The 15,568-nt window shown below is 46.2% G+C and overlaps 1 protein-coding gene across 4 annotated transcripts; it reads right to left on the bottom strand.

The window, feature by feature from the left end:
• Window positions 1-1,705: 1,705 nt before the first annotated feature.
• Window positions 1,706-7,967, bottom strand: Zfp637 (zinc finger protein 637). 4 transcript variants are annotated; one of them, XM_087658190.1, is made up of 5 exons: window positions 7,903-7,967; window positions 5,836-5,975; window positions 4,067-4,303; window positions 3,517-3,666; window positions 1,706-2,816 (listed from the first exon to the last, which is right to left on the bottom strand). In XM_087658190.1, exons 2-5 carry the CDS (start codon window positions 5,903-5,905, stop codon window positions 2,797-2,799), a joined length of 477 nt encoding a protein of 158 aa, XP_087514316.1. In that variant the 5' UTR covers window positions 5,906-5,975; window positions 7,903-7,967; the 3' UTR covers window positions 1,706-2,796. The 4 variants fall into 4 exon arrangements, with proteins under 4 accessions (XP_087514316.1, XP_087514317.1, XP_087514315.1 ...); XM_087658191.1 differs by having other exon boundaries at window positions 4,067-4,261; XM_087658189.1 differs by having other exon boundaries at window positions 3,517-4,261.
• Between the last annotated feature and the right edge of the window lie 7,601 nt (window positions 7,968-15,568).

The following is a 15,568-nucleotide window of genomic DNA, read 5'->3' as shown; positions in this document are numbered from 1 at the left end:
TTTAGCAACTGCAAGGATGGCTTCTTTGTTCAAGGGAATGGCTACTTGATGTCAGAAAACTTCTGCTGGCTCCTTAGACTTAATCCAATAGCTGGTAGGAAGCTAGAGCTCTGGGCTCTACAACTCTAGGAAAGTACATTCTGTCATCCCTGAATGTACTCAGGAGGGATCCAGATAAGAACTGGGCTTGGCTGACACTATGGGATCTTTTGCATAACTGTCGGGTGTGAGCCGAGACTGTAGGCACCTAATATTTCCCTAGCTGGACATCAGCGTCCTTACCGTGGCTGGGGGTCTGCTGGGCTTTGACTGTGAAGTATTCACAGGCTCTCCTGCTGGTGGCATGCCTGGGAAGGTTATGAAACCATTGGGAGCTGGAACATTGCTGGAGGACCTATGTCACCCGGGGCAGGCTTTGAGGTTTTACAGCTCAGCCCCATCTTCCCTTCTGGACTGCTGACCCAGTTGGCTTTGTGCTCCTTTGGCCATGCCTTCCTCGGTATGGAACTGTAAACCAAAATATGCTTTCTTCCCCAACCTGCTTTCCTCAGGGCATTTTATCACAGCAAGAGAACAAACTTATGAGGGTTGACACCGGGGTTGGGGATTTAGCTCAGTGGTAGAGCGCTTGCCTAGGAAGCGCAAGGCCCTGGGTTCGGTCCCCAGCTCCGGAAAAAAAAAGAACCAAAAAAAAAAAAAAAAAAAAAAAGAGAGGGTTGACACGGTCTGTTGAGCTGAGCTATCAACTGGAGGATACACGAAGCTTGTATATCACAGTGGCTTCTTTTTGATGTAGTAACTGATTTCCCATAGAGCAAGTATTCCCAAAGGTGCAGGCACACTTTGCAGACCTTGTAAGGGCTTTTCATGCCTATCATTGGAAGTAATGCGATATCATCGTTTCTGTTTTCTATTAACTTAAGCAGTCATCAGCCTGTGTAGATAGACACAGACATTACCTTTTCAAAAATGAATGACAAAGAATTTGTGTGTGATGCTAAAAACTGCCTGACTGCTACTGTGGTGTACTTTACATGTACAGTTTCTTTTTCTAAAAAGATTTATTTACTTTATAAGTACACTGTAGCTGTCTTCAGACACACCAGAAGAAGGTGTCAGATCCCATTACAGATGATTGTGAGCCACCATGTGGTTGCTGGGAATTGAACTCAGGACCTCTGGAAGAGCAGTCAGTGCTCTTAACCACTGAGCCATCTCTCCAGCCCCCACATGTACAGATCTTAATTGTGAATTCAGTAGATGGTAATGATTATATAGACTCATGTAACACCACTTGAGGGTTTAGAACTTTTTCCCCCTTCACTTCATAAAGTTCTCTCCTGATTTTTCAAGCCAATAATCAGTCCTTCCTATTCTATGAAGAAACACAAGGGGAGTCATATATGTTCAGATTCTGTCAATGCAAGATTTATCTGTAATATTGTCCATGTTTTGTTCATTCATATTTTATTGCTGGATTTACTTCCACTGCATAAACGTTCCAGTTTTTTTCTCTACTTTTTTTTATTTTTTAAAGATTTATTTATTTATTTATTTATTTATTTATTTATTTATTTATTTATTTATTATGTAGCCAGCAGTCTGCCTGTCAGAAGAGGGTATCAGATCTCATTACAGATGGTTGTGAGCTACCATGTGGTTGTGGGAATTGAACTCAGGACCTCTGGAAGAGCAAATGGTGTTCTTTTTTTTTTTTTTTACAAAGATTTATTTATTTTATGCATAAGAGTACACTGTAGCTGTCTTCAGACACACCAGAAGAGGGCATCAGATCCCATTACAGATGGTTGGGAGCCACCATGTGGTCGCTGGGAATTGAACTCAGGACCTCTGGAAGAGCAGTCAGTGCTTTTAACCACTGAGCCATCTCTCCAGTCCCCTGGAAGTATTCTTTATCACTTATCAATCAGAGTTTGATTGTCCAAAGACCTTTGACATAATTTACCCCTGCAGATGATAATTTGCTCTCATGAGTCTTTTCAGACTATGAGGCCACCATTTATAAGATCTACAGAGAACAGAATGGTGCCTGTGCTGAATGACTGTATATCCGCTTAATACAAGCTAAAGTCACCTGAGGAGGGAGCCTCAGTGGAGAAAATGCCTCCAGAAGAGTGGGTTGTAGCAAACCTGTAAAGCACTTTAATTAGGAATGGATAGGGCAGGGCCCGGCCCATTGTGCGTGAGGCCGTCCCTGGGCTGGTGGTCCTGGGGTCTATAAGAAAGCGGGATGAGAAAGCCGTGAGGAATAAGCCAGTAAGCAACACCCCTCCATGGCTTCTGCATCAGCTCCTGCCTCCAGGGTCTTGTCCTGCTTGAGTTCTGTCCTGATTTCCTTTGATAACAAACCCTCTCCTCCCCAATTTGCTTTTGGTCATGGTGCTTCACGGTAGCCATAGTAACCCTAATTGAGACAGTGCCTTAATGTGGGAAGTGTTCTACATCCTTTATCAGTTAGTTACAAAAAGCTCAGCAGGGAGAATAAATAGTGGCTTCAGATTAAAAAACAAAAACCTCTCCACAAAACCAACCTCTCCTCTCTTCGTTTTCTCCAAGTCTCAGTGCCCGGAGGTAGAAATAGAATTCAGAGGGAGTTATGTTTCCGGAGTTTCAGTGTGTAGGAGGAGCACAGTACAGCTGGGAGTGGGATTTCATTACTCAGTCGGTAGAGGATCAGTTCCCAGACAACTCTGTCCTTTCTGCCCAGGTTTCCTAATCTCCAGACTGCTGCCGTTTCCAAAGGAGTTACGTTAAGAGTGAAGGCCACTGCGTTCCTCAGGGAGTTTGGACTTCCCCTAAGGGAAACATTCAAGTACACGAGTCTTAGAAAACAGCTAGCTCTAATTAGAAGTGTAGCACTGAAGCAAATCTCCACATGCACTCTGAACCTTTGCAAGCTTGCAAGGGAAACTTGTTTTGTAAGGCTGGGGCTTCCGCCATGGATACTGGTGACTTGTTACATTGCTAGGATGATTTACTAGTTAGGCTCAATAAAGAGATTACTCAATAAACAGATTTACCCCCTGGATTCCACTCAGTGGCCATAAATGCAGATGGAACTGAATATGTATAGAAGGAAAGGACCTTGGGAATGAAGACTTTTTTTTTCATTGTGAGCTTGCTCTTTAGTGACTGAGCCATCTCTTTGGCCCAGGAGATAATTTTTTAAAAAGACTTATGGTATTGACTATAACTCTAAAATCCCTATCTGCTATACTAAGTAAAAGGTTAGTTGTAACAGGAGAGGTTAATGAGTATGCCTCGGGAAATTATATCAAAATGAAGAAATTATGAAAAATACATGATAATGATAAACAGGACATTTATTTTTCATATTCATTTGGGGGAAAGGGAGAAAAGTCAGTCTGCCCTATTAAATGCTGGTCCTTCTGAAAGAACTTCCACTTACCCTACGACACTGGATAAAATTCTTGATTACAGAGGATTCTGTACTCTTAATTTGTAAGAAGAACTGCCTTTGAAGAGAGTGCTTACAGAGTGAGCCGTTGTGAGCAGCTTCGTTGGTGCACAGCCAGGCTCCCTCTCTGAGTGAAACTTTTTCCACATTGGCCACAGAGGTAGGGTGTCTCTCCCGTGTGGATTTTTCCATGCAGAATACAATTCCCCCTGGTGTGGAAGCTCTTCCTGCAGTGGGAACACGCATAGGGCTTCAGACCCGTGTGAACTCTGATGTGAACAATTAAGCTTCCTTTCTGACTGAAAGCTTTTCCACACTGGTCACATCTATAGGGCTTCTCACCACTGTGGACTCTTCGGTGAACAGCAAGGTTACTCTGATTCCTGAAGCTTCTCTGGCAAATGGCACATTCGTAGGGTTTCTGTCCAGTGTGGAGTCTCTCATGGACAGCTAGACTGCCTCGCTGACTAAAGCTTTTCCCACACTCTTTGCACTGATAGGGCTTCTCTCCCGTGTGTATTCGCTGATGTGTGACTAGATTGCCTTTGGCCCTGAAGCTTTTTCCACACTGGGTGCACTCAAAGGGCTTCTGACCAGTGTGGATTCTCTCGTGCAATGTTAGACTACCTTTCTGACGGAAAGACTTCCCACACTCCTGGCAATCATAGACCTTCTGTCTCACTCCAGGTGAGTCTTCCTGGAGTGCCTTAGAATCTGGGGACTTTTGTTCCAGCTTCTCTCTTCTGAAAGAACTCTGGAAATCCCAGCTTGAGGATCCTGTGGCCTCTGAAGAATCATACTTGTGGGCTTCTGTCATCACATCTGGTAAAACGAGAGGGAAGTCATGTAAGATGCACCAATACGCTGAGTGAGAAGAACAGGGAGAGAGAAACACAATCCTTAGCGGGCTTCTGTGCCAGGCGTTAGCCTGCGAACTCTGTATAACTGAGTCTTGACCATCCTGAGATTGCATAGATAAGAAACTAAGAACATGGGGAGATCACCTAACCATTAATCTAGGATTCAAATATTAGCATGCTCCATAGCTAGGCCTTCAAATTTAATGTGGCCTCTCAAATTCTTGGGACGTAGATAGTATTATTACTATTAATTTTTTTGGAGGAGGTGCTTGGGGCTGGGTCTTCTGGAAGAACAGCCAGTGCTACCCGCTAAGTCATCTATCTCTCCAGCCCTCACAAGATCATTTCATAAGCCCCCCAAAAAAAGAGGCTCACAGGCCAGGTGGTGGTGGTTTACATCTTTGGGTCCAGTGCTCAGGAGGTAGGGGCAGGCAGGTCTCTGTGAGTTCAGGGTCAGCCTGGTCTACAAAGTGAGTTCCAGAATAGCCAGGGGTACAGAGAAAGCCTGGTCCAAAAAGATAATAAAACAAAACAAACAAAGGGCTCATGAAATTAAGGGAACTATATAGAGAATCACACAGAACCTTTTACCTAAGTTTTTTTTTTTTCCTTTTTTTCCGGGGCTGGGTTCGGAACCCAGGACCTTACCCAGGACCTTGCGCTTCCTAGGCAAGCGCTCTACCACTGAGCCAAATCCCCAACCCCGCTTTTACCTAAGTTTTAGCTGACTCCCAAACAGGTGTAGAGTCAGGATAGGAAGGGACTAAAGCTTAAAAGCACTGCGTTCAAACAAGCATAAAGCCAAGCAAAGGAGAGACGGATCCCAGTGAGAAGCCACAAGGCTTACCCGGCACTGGCTTCATCACAGTCACCCTACCCCAGTCTGCTCCCTTATAGACGTTTATGATCTCAGAAAATATTTGGTATAATTTCAGATATTTTCCGTCCATGCCTTGAATTCTTACAAGATGCAGCTTACTGTCTGTTCCATTGCACAGATGAAAAGCCTGAAGCTTCAGGAACTTCTTTAGTATTGCAAACAGGACTGGGATTCCTTCTTCTAAAACCCATGTTATTCCCTGCGCATTAAGCTACAGAAGCACTGAACAAGCATATACATTCTCTCTCTTCCTTGTTTCCCTATCTTTCTCATACTCAGTGTTAGAGCAGAGAGCTCTCCTTCAGTCAGAGACGACCTCGAGATCTCCTCCACATCAAATTGCTTTTCTTTTTTCTTTTCCCCCAAGACAGGGTTTCTTTATATAGCCCCAGCTGTGCTAGAACTCAATCTACAGAACAGGCTAACTCAAGAGATCCACCTGCCTCTGCCTCATAAGTGCAGGGATTAAAGGCATGCACCACCATCGTCCTGCCTCAAACTGTTTTCTTGCTTGGTTTTTGACTCTCCCTTCCAATTCCCTTCCAATTCAGCCTGCAGGCTTTTCCTGCGACCGGAAGAACAGTGAGCTTCACCAAATGACTGCATCTTCTTAGAGGGACTCTGAAGTCATCCCAGCAAGCAGCTGGTGCACTCACTGAAAAATGCTACATTCTGCGCGTATCTTCCATGACAGTCCAGCAGAGTGGCTGTCGGAAACCCAAACATGTCCGCTCCTGCTCGATGACTTTGGTCACCGCCTCTTCGTATGATGCTTCCATGGGCTGGGCTGGAGTACCTGAGGGACAGGAAAGCTAGATAAACCAAACCAAAAGCCAAAACAGTAAGGGGCAGAGCTGAGAGTTGAGATCAGTCTGGAGTGTAAACACAGGAAACCCGACTAACTGAGGTAATGTCACCGCAGAGTGGGCCAAAGATAACAGGACTGATGGAGCAGAAACGGATCTAGGAACAAAGAAGTGGAGGAAATCGGACGGCAGAGAAGCAGGAGTTTCTACTGTTAGTCCCCAGGAAAGGGCCACTTCTGTTTGTATTTGGTCTTGACATGAAAGTGGGGTCCTCTAGTTCCCAGGCAACTGCTGATTTTATTTGAGCCTAAGAAGTCAGCACTTCAGCCCTCCTGACCCGTGTTATGAAGGAATAGCATCAGGCCTCCTTTCCAGTTCCCCTGAAGTTACAGGGACCTAACAAAGGCGGTCTTCTTACCTTCTGGCAATTCTTAGTAGACTCTAAACCCAAACCATCACTTTTTCCCCCCTCTGTGGATTGCTTATTTAAGGATCAAATTCCTGAATTTACACTGTATTTAGGAAGTGGTACAGTATAATCTTTGTTCCAGTATGGCCAATCAAAATGCTGGACTCCGAGTTTAATGAATTAGCAATCTGATGGTACACTTTTCTATTTTATTAACCAAGAGGTGAACCCGTCTATCCATTCAGTTATAAATCCTAATGACAAGAAATCTTTGAAGGATTCACTTCCAACTTGGAACACAGGGGTCCCTTGTCATGCTCCAAATGCATTCAGTTCGAAGTAAAGATATATTTTTTTCTTTTTTTTTGGAGCTGGGGACCGAACCCAGGGCCTTGTGCTTGCTAGGCCAGCGCTCTACCACTGAGCTAAATCCCCAACCCCAAGATATTTTTGATTAAAAATAAAACCAACGGGTTGGGGATTTAGCTCAGTGGTAGAGCGCTTGCCTAGCAACCACAAGGCCCTGGGTTCGGTCCCCAGCTCCGGGAAAAAAAATAAATAAATAAAATAAAACCAACAACCCCTCCCCAGCCCCTCTTGCACATCCACAAAGAAAAGCACATGGTACCTCCTGGGGTTGGACTTTTGTCTCTGGAGTGTCTAGAGAACATGGTTAAGTCAAAATAAGTGAGCACAGTATGTACCTGAACCTCTCTACCTGCTAAGAGGTAGCCAGCTGTGTCTCCAGATCTCCCTGATTAATAACAGGGCAACTGACAACAGGAGATTGTCAAGACAGAGCAATCAAATTCCTGAGGACATTGGAAGAGAGTGGTTTCATAGCACAAACCGCTGCTTTTTCCTATCAGAAATGTTATCACGGCTCAGAATTCGGTTCTGACAGACTTGGATTTTTGTCTTATTTCACTCGGTGATTGACCTGGAGCAAAACAGCCTAACAGCCCCGACTCCAGTTACTTCACTTAGTAAACAAGTTAACACTCTCTCATTAGACAGCTCTCAGAAGAACAGATGACCAGAAAGTGAGGGATCTCTTACATTTGAGACACGCCCTACACATCCAAGACCTAAAATGGTGCTTTTTCAGGAGAGAGGGGCTGGAGGAAAAACATGGTGATCTGTAGGGTTTGGCAGAAATCTAAGGAGGTATTAGGAGCTTTTGGGTGAGGATGAATTACCCCCCACGCTGAACGCCACTCCCTCTTAGCTCCCTAGGCGCGGACTTTGCATTTCCAGGCCTAGCTGGACATTCCTGTGGCCCCTCCCACGCTCGCGGGGCTCCAGTCCCCAGGACCCCGACATCGCAGCAAGGCCCTTCCGCAGCAGACCGCGGCCCACCCGCTCTCCGACCAGCGCATCCTTGTCTGCGGCTGGCGATTTTGGCCCGGGCGGCCGGCCTGGTCTGCTCGCGTGCCCTGGCCGGAGCGGCAGGCTCAAGATACAGCCCCCTCTCTCGGGCGTACAGACCCGGCCTCAGCCTCACTCACCGCAGCGGCGCGCGCCCGCAGACAGACAAAGCCGGCGTCGAGCCCGTAGCAGCCGCTGCAATGCTGCGCGTCGCCGGACCACAACTCCCAGGAGCCTGCGCGTGCCTTGAGGCACTATGGGAAGCGTCGCCGCGGTGCCGCGGCAGAAACCAAGATCGCTGGCCGGGCGCTGGCTGGTTCTGGTTGGAGGGGAGCGCCGTCCTGTGGAGGAGCGGTAGTTAAAGCTTAGGGAAGCTTGTGGCGTTAAACTACAGAAGACTCAGGGTTCTCTGTAGGGCTCAGAAGCCGGGAGCAAGTATTTTGGACAAAGAATCAGGAGCACTCTCTGGTCTGAGTAATAAGTTTTTTTCACCCAAAAGATGGAGAAGGCACTGTAGTGCTTCGGAGTTTAGGTACTACCCGGACAGTTGCGCGACCCAGGGCGGGGATCTCACTTGTGGGGAGCCCTGGACCGACAGCTCCAGGACCCCACAGGGCACCTACGCGGGCTCGGAAGACTTTCGAGCCAAGGGAACTAACTCGAGGAAACAGTATTCCCTGAGTTGACACTTAACATTTCCTTCTTAACTGACGAAGTGTGACCCAAGGGTTGAGATTTGAACCCTCTAAAAGTTACCGAGAAGATGGGAGAGTAGCCCTCTTCCAAGGAGCTGCTAGAGCTCCAGCAGTTGGGTAGCTCAGTCCTTGGCTCTGGAAAGGGCGTGGATGCTATTGAACATCCATAAAATAAAAGCTCTCTTAAAATGCCGTAAACGTCCATCGACTGCACTTATGTATATGCATTTCTAATAGACTTTCTTATATTTTCGGTTTAACGGCTGAGCCATCTCTCCAGCCCTTAATAGCTTTTCTATTAGGACACTAGTCTCACCCTGGAGCCCTGAGTGCGCCTCCTCCAGACTCCTCCCTTAGTGGACTTAGTTATCTATCCTATTGAATGAAAGAGACCATAAGAAATGTGTCCCCTTGCAGTTCCCTTGTTCTTTCCCCAGAATTACCAATGTCAGACTGGACGAAACATTTGACTTCACAGGATATCTCTGTTCTGTGAGACCAGATGTGGGATTAGGACAAATTTCAGATCTTGCCAAGGAAATAGTTGAGAAAGCTTTGGTAGGAAGAGGGGGCCGTCAGGGGAGACAATAAATCACATTTCCTTCATAAATCTGCAAAGCTTCTCTTTTTTTTTTAATTTTTTTTATTTATTCATTTATTATATATAAGTACACTGTAGCTGTTTTCAGATACACCAGAAGAGGGCATCAGATCTCTTTACAGATGGTTGTGAGCCACCATGTGGTTGGTGGGAATTGAACTCATGACCTCTGGAAGAGCAGTCGGGTGCTCTTAACCGCTGAGCCATCTCTCCAGCCCGCAAAGCTTCTCTTAAACAGCCTTGGGGATATGGGTACACTTATATTTTGAAAAAACTGATCCCATTTTGTTTAGTGTGTGTGGATGTGAGGGATGCCTTGCTAAACTTGTGGAGGCCAGAGAATCATTGGTATGAGTGGGCCTGCCCCTTCCTACAGGGGATAGAACTCAGGTCATCGGACTTGACAGCAGGCATTATTAACTACACACCATCTTACAGATTCATTTGATAGAGTGACTAGGATTGGGTTTGAAAGATTAGAGTCCCCAGACATACAGTCTTTGCCCAGATCTTAAATGGGGTGTAGTCCTCAGCTATCACTTGCATCTTAACATGTGCATCAGGAAGGGGGTGCTGAGTGAGGGCTCGAGGGGAGTTCTATTAGTGCAGATTCAAATGCTTGTTAAAGACATCCTCACCCCTGGCACTTTACATCACTTGGGGAAGGAATGACAATTCAGAAAGTGAGAGTTATGACAGTCTCACTATTTGGATGAATAAACTGTTCAATGAACTCCTATTGTAAGACCCTCTCCACACGGATCAAATGTGTAATATAAAGCACAGAGCCATCAAAGCCCCACAAGAACAACTGAATCAATGGGATTATAATCTTAGCGTAGGAAAGGGTTTGTGCAGCCATGATAACGAGGACAAAAGTAGGCAAGGAAAAGATTAAAAGTCAACATTCTTTGTGGCCAACACCACCAAAGGAAGACAACACAAGACAAAGCTGGGGGGAGGGGACCCTAGTGACAGGCACCATGTAAGTCAATAAGACAAATAATATGCTAATAGAAATGTGGCCAACAACTGCAACACGCACCAAAAGTAAATTAAAAAAAAATACAGAGACTCAACTATTAAAGAGACAGCAGACTGAAACAAAGAAAAATACTCCCCAGTTACTAAATGGCGTCTGTAAAGGGGATAGGGATGCTTACACTTCACTCTGGGTGTGTGAAGTGTCCTAGAAAGGATTGATGACATGGGTGATGAAGGGGACTTGCCCAGAGTCACAAAAACCAGAATCTGTTGAGAAACACTGCAGGAGGCTGTGGTCATGTTTCTAGAGAGAAGACACAGCTGAGGGGGGCTGGAGGTCCTTTATCATGGTTGGGGAGGGGCTTCTTGGTCTTAAAATATTGCTCTCAGTTCTTTCATTTTCAGTTATACATTCCTGCTGGGTGTTTAAGAACAGAAAGGTGGGACTGGAGAGATGGCTCAGTGGTTAAGAGCACTGGCTGCTCTTCCAGAGGTCCTGAGTTCAATTCCCAGCAACCACATGGTGGCTCCCAACCATCTGTAATGAGATCTGATGCCCTCTTCTGGTGTATCTGAAGACAGTGGCAGTGTACTTATATATAATAAATAAATAAATCTGTTAAAAAAAAAAAGAACAGAAATGTGGTAGCCCCAAACGAGGTTTTCTTTCCTTTTCTTTTCTTTTTTTTTTCGCAGCTGGGGACCGAACCCAGGGCCTTGCGCTTGCTAGGCAAGCACTCTACCACTGAGCTAAATCCCCAACCCCTCCTTTTCTTTTTTAAGAAAGATGTGTGTGTGTGCATGCGCGCACGCTTGTGTGTGTATGCATGCATGTATGTATGTATGTGAGTGCTCTGTCTTTATGCACACCAGAAGAAGACATCAGATAGATGCCATGAGCCACCATGTGGTTGCTGGGAATTGAACTCAGGACCTCTGGAAGAGCAGCCAGTGCTCTAAACTACTGAGCCATTTCTCCAGCCCCTAGTTTCTTTTCTTTTTTTCTGTCAAGATAAACTGATACTCCTTAGAAAGTTTTCTCTTACTCTTAGGGGCCTTTCAGGAGTCCCCTGGCTCTTCATTTTTATGTAAAAAAAAGAAAAAGACATGTGTGTGAGTGTTTTGCCTGCCTGTCTGTGCACCACATGCCTGTTTGGTGCCCACATGGTCAGAAGAGTAATAAAATGATAAAAACCAGTCCCAATGTTGTTAGGACTTATTACAAGGAATTAAAAGCCTGATAAACAGCAAAAATACAAGTACACATCTCGATAAATTTGATAAACTTTGTTTGTTAGGTCACATTTTGTAATGTTGCTTGGCGTAGATCAGAGCTTAAGAGAAGCACGTTTTACAGAGAGGACTGGTTTTAGTTTATACCAGTGTACTTATCATCTTTGGAATGTTAACAACCTTTACACATGCTTTTCTTTATTAAGTGGCAGAATAACTAACATTTATAAACATTTTAATACAATTGAATCCAAATTATGCTTATGACATAATGTAACAAACTTAAGATTTTCTGTCTGATGACTGTCCACCTGATAGGAATCACCTAGGAGACAAGTCTCCAGACATACCATTTGAGAGAGTTTTTAGGTCGGGTTAGCCTCTTGGCATGCCTTTGAGGAAGCATCTTTTTTTTTTTTTTAAGTTGAATATGTCTTTTTTCCCCCTTTTTTTATTGGATAGTTTTATATTTTCATTTCAAATGTTATCCCCTTTCCTGGTTTCCCATCTATAAACCTCCTATCCCATCCCCCCCTCCCTGCTTCTATGAGGGTGCTCCCTCACCCACTCACCCTTTCCTGCCTCCCCGCCCTGACATTCTGCTACACTGGGGCATTGAGCCTTAGCAGGACCAAGGGTTTCTCCTCCCATTGATGCCCGACAAGGCCATCCTGTGCTACACATGCAGCCAGAGCCATGGGTCTGTCCATGTGTACTCTTTGGATGGTGGTTTAGTTCCTGGGAGCTCTGGTTGGTTGGCATTGTTGTTCTTTTTTTTTTTTTTTTTTTTTTTTTTTTTTGGAGCTGGGGATCGAACCCAGGGCCTTGCGCTTCCTAGGCAAGCGCTCTACCACTGAGCTAAATCCCCAACCCCGGCATTGTTGTTCTTATAGGGTTGCAAGCCCCCTCAGCTCCTTCGATCCTTTCTCTAACTCCTCCAGTGGGGACCATGTTCTCAGGTCAATGGTTAGCTGTGAGCATCCACCTCTGTATTTGTCAGGCTCTGGCAGGGCCTCTTAGGAGACAGCTATATCAGGCTGCTGTCAGCGTGCACTTCTCAGCATAAGTAATATTGTCTGGGTTTGGTGGCTGTATGTATATGGCTGGATCCCCAGGTGGGGCAGGCTCTGGATGGGGGATCATCTTTATTAGGTTCACTGAGGTAGGAGGACAGACTCTGAAAGTGGGTGCCACCATTCTTTGGCTTGGACACTGGACTGGAAACAGATAAAGTGTTGCTGAGCAGTATCAGTTATCAGCTTTGCTTCCTGACTGCGGATGCACTGTGACCAACTGCTCCTCTGCCATGGTTTCCCTGCTGTGATGAACTCTATCTCAAAACTGTCAGCTAAAACATGTCCTTATTTTCTTTAAAAAATTTTTTATCTATGCAGTGGTAGTGTCTACCTTTAATGCCAGCACTTGGGAGGCAGAGGCAGGTAGACTGTTTGTTCAGGGCCAGCCTGGTCTACAGAAGTGAGTTCCAGAACAGTCAAGGTTATAAAGAAAACCCTGTCTCAAAAAAACCAAGGTGGGGGGAGGTATGTGGGTGTTCCGATTGTGTGCATGTCTGTTTACCACGTGTGTACCTAGTGCCTGAGGAGGTCAGAAGGGTGTTGGATCCTCCGGAACTGGAATTACATATGGCCATGACCTACCACGTGGGTGTTGAGAACTGAACCTGGGTAAGCCAGTATCCTAACCACTGAGACATCTATCTGGTCCCCTAACCACCGAGACATCTATCTAGTCCCCTGTCTTTTCCTTAAGTTGTGTTTGTTGGGGTGTTTATCACAGCAATGTAAGACTATGACAACCTGTCTCGGGATAGTTAAAGCGTAAGGGTTTGTTTGACAGAGGTATGCAAACTCTGTGATCTTGAACAACACAACAAGCAGAGAAAACACACAAAGGACCAAAAATATTTATAAGTTTGGCTACAAAAGGCATCTTGCACTTTAAAACTTTGGGAGAGATAGTGATAATTTTTTGGAGAGACAAAGGAGAGAGCAGGGAGAAGGGGAGGGACAAGAGGGAGGAGAGGGAGGAGAGGGAGGAGAGGGAAGAAAGGGAAAGAAGTTAAGTTTAGCAATGTTGCACATTCTAAAGGCTGTGACAGATCAGATCAACCTGTACAGTGGTCTCAAGGCTGTCATGGAGGTGGAGAGGCCAGTCTTCCTGGCCTAGGGGTATATGTAGTTTAAGGATTTTTAAAAAAATATTTATTTTATCTATACGAGTACACTGTAGCTGTCTTCAGACACCAGAAGAGGACATTGGATCCCATTACATGGTTGTGAGTCACCATGTGGTTGCTAGGAATTGAACTCAGGACCTCTGTAAGAGCAGACAGTGCTCTCAACCACTGAGCCATCTTTCCAGTCCCCCCCCCCCCCCCAAGACAGGGTATCATTGGTATCACTGGATGTTTTGGAATTCACTCTGTAGACCAAGCTGTCTTTGAACTCATGGAGAGCTGCCTGCCTCTGCCTCCCAAGTACTGGGATTAAAGGCATGTACCATCACTTTTTAAGGATCTGTCTTTGAGATTATATCCCAGGAGCAAGCTGGAATAGAGGGTGAGCCTACACAGGTGTGACCCCCAAAAGAAGGCTCCTGCTGTTGGTGCTAGACCCCTGTCCACTTGGAAGGAGCCTGAGGCAGTACCATAGTGAGGTGTCTCCCGAGGAAAGGAGGCCTCCCTACGTGCAAAAGCTAAACTCACTTCATCCGAGAGCCATCTGTGGTGGTGGAAGCAGAATGTCTGGTAGGGCTGAGAAGCCTGGCTTGAGAAGGGCCTCACAGCTCAAAAGGGCACAGACTGAGCGGTTGTGAGAAGTGGGGAGACTCACTGTTCTGGAGAATCGAAAGCATGGCCACCCGAAAGTTTCTTGGATCACAACATTTGGTTGGGAAGAAGTGGTGTATGTAGTATCTTAGTCAGGTTTCTATTCCTGCACAAAACATCATGGCCAAGAAGCAAGTTGGGGAGGAAAGGGTTTATTTAGCTTACACCTCCATATTGATGTTCATCACCAAAGGAAGCCAGGACTGGAACCCACACAGGACAGGAGGCAGGAGCTGATGCAGAGGCCATGCTTACTAGATTGCTTCCCCTGGCTTGCTCAGCTACTTTCTCATAGAGCCCAGGACCACCAGCCCAGGGGTGGCACCACCCACAGGGGCTGGGTCCTCCCACTGATCATTAATTTCTTTTTTTTTTTTGGTTCTTTTTTTTCGGAGCTGGGGACCGAACCGAGGGCCTTGCGCTTCCTAGGCAAGCCTGATCATTAATTTCGAAAATGCTTTACAGCTGGATCTCATGGAGGCATTTCCTCAAGGGAGGCTCCTTTCTCTGTGAGAACTCCAGCCTGTGTCAAGTTGACACACAAAACCAGCCAGTACAGAGGGGCACACAAACACAGGTCATATTAGGATACCCCACCCGGAAGTTGCTGCAAGTGCTGGAGAGAGAAATGAAGACAGAGGAGAGAGAAAGGCGAGTCTTTACAAGCAGGACAGGGAATAGAGGCCAAGGGAGACTAGGAGAGAGGTCTCACATGCTGCTCACTGAGGGGTCCCGAGTTGGGAGAAAAGGAAGAGGAGATGTTAAGTCCCCCCGTATTGCAAGATGTAGCCTGTAAGGGTTGCTGATAACCATTGCTGGCCAGCATTGCCTTTCCTGAGGGCAGCCGTCACAGGCAGTGACTGTGCGGTGTGACCCTGACGTGGCTGTGAGGTTTTTCCCTTTCTACAACGCAGTTTGGGAGAGAAGACCCCCTCTGCTCCACCTACTCATTACGTTCGGGCTCAGTGGATTTTAACCCTGGGAGGGTCCAGGGGTAAAAGGGAGGCCATTGCCAGCGTCCTGGTTGGCTTCTAGTAGTTAGCTCTGATGAGGTGGTGCATGGGGAACTGGGAGAGGTGAGGAGGAATCTCCTGTGTGTCTCGTGGGTGAGAATGCAGAGGAAGTTCGAAGGAGAAGTTGTCCTGCAGTGGGAACATGGCCCCACCATCTCATGAATGGATGTCACATATTGAGAACGCACAGAGAATGGTACCCTTATTTGTGATGGTGGGCCTGTCAGGTCCCTCAGAAAAAGAAACCCCAGTTTTAAAAGCCTTAGCCATCTCTTGCATTGCCTCAGCCCAAACTAGAAAAGCTCAAGGTTGGAAGTAGTGAGCGCATGGGCCCATCCTTCAGAACAGCAGTAACAGTGCAGTCCCCATGGTCTCCCAGTTTGTCTAGGGGCTTTAGAGGAATCCCGTCATGGCAGTGGCAGGCTGTGAGTG

The sequence above is a fragment of the Rattus norvegicus genome, chromosome 4 (assembly GCF_021556685.1).
Source record: "Rattus norvegicus strain SHRSP/BbbUtx chromosome 4, alternate assembly SHRSP_T2T, whole genome shotgun sequence".
Classification (NCBI taxonomy): domain Eukaryota; kingdom Metazoa; phylum Chordata; class Mammalia; order Rodentia; family Muridae; genus Rattus; species Rattus norvegicus.
This window is presented reverse-complemented; position numbering and strand designations above follow the sequence as displayed.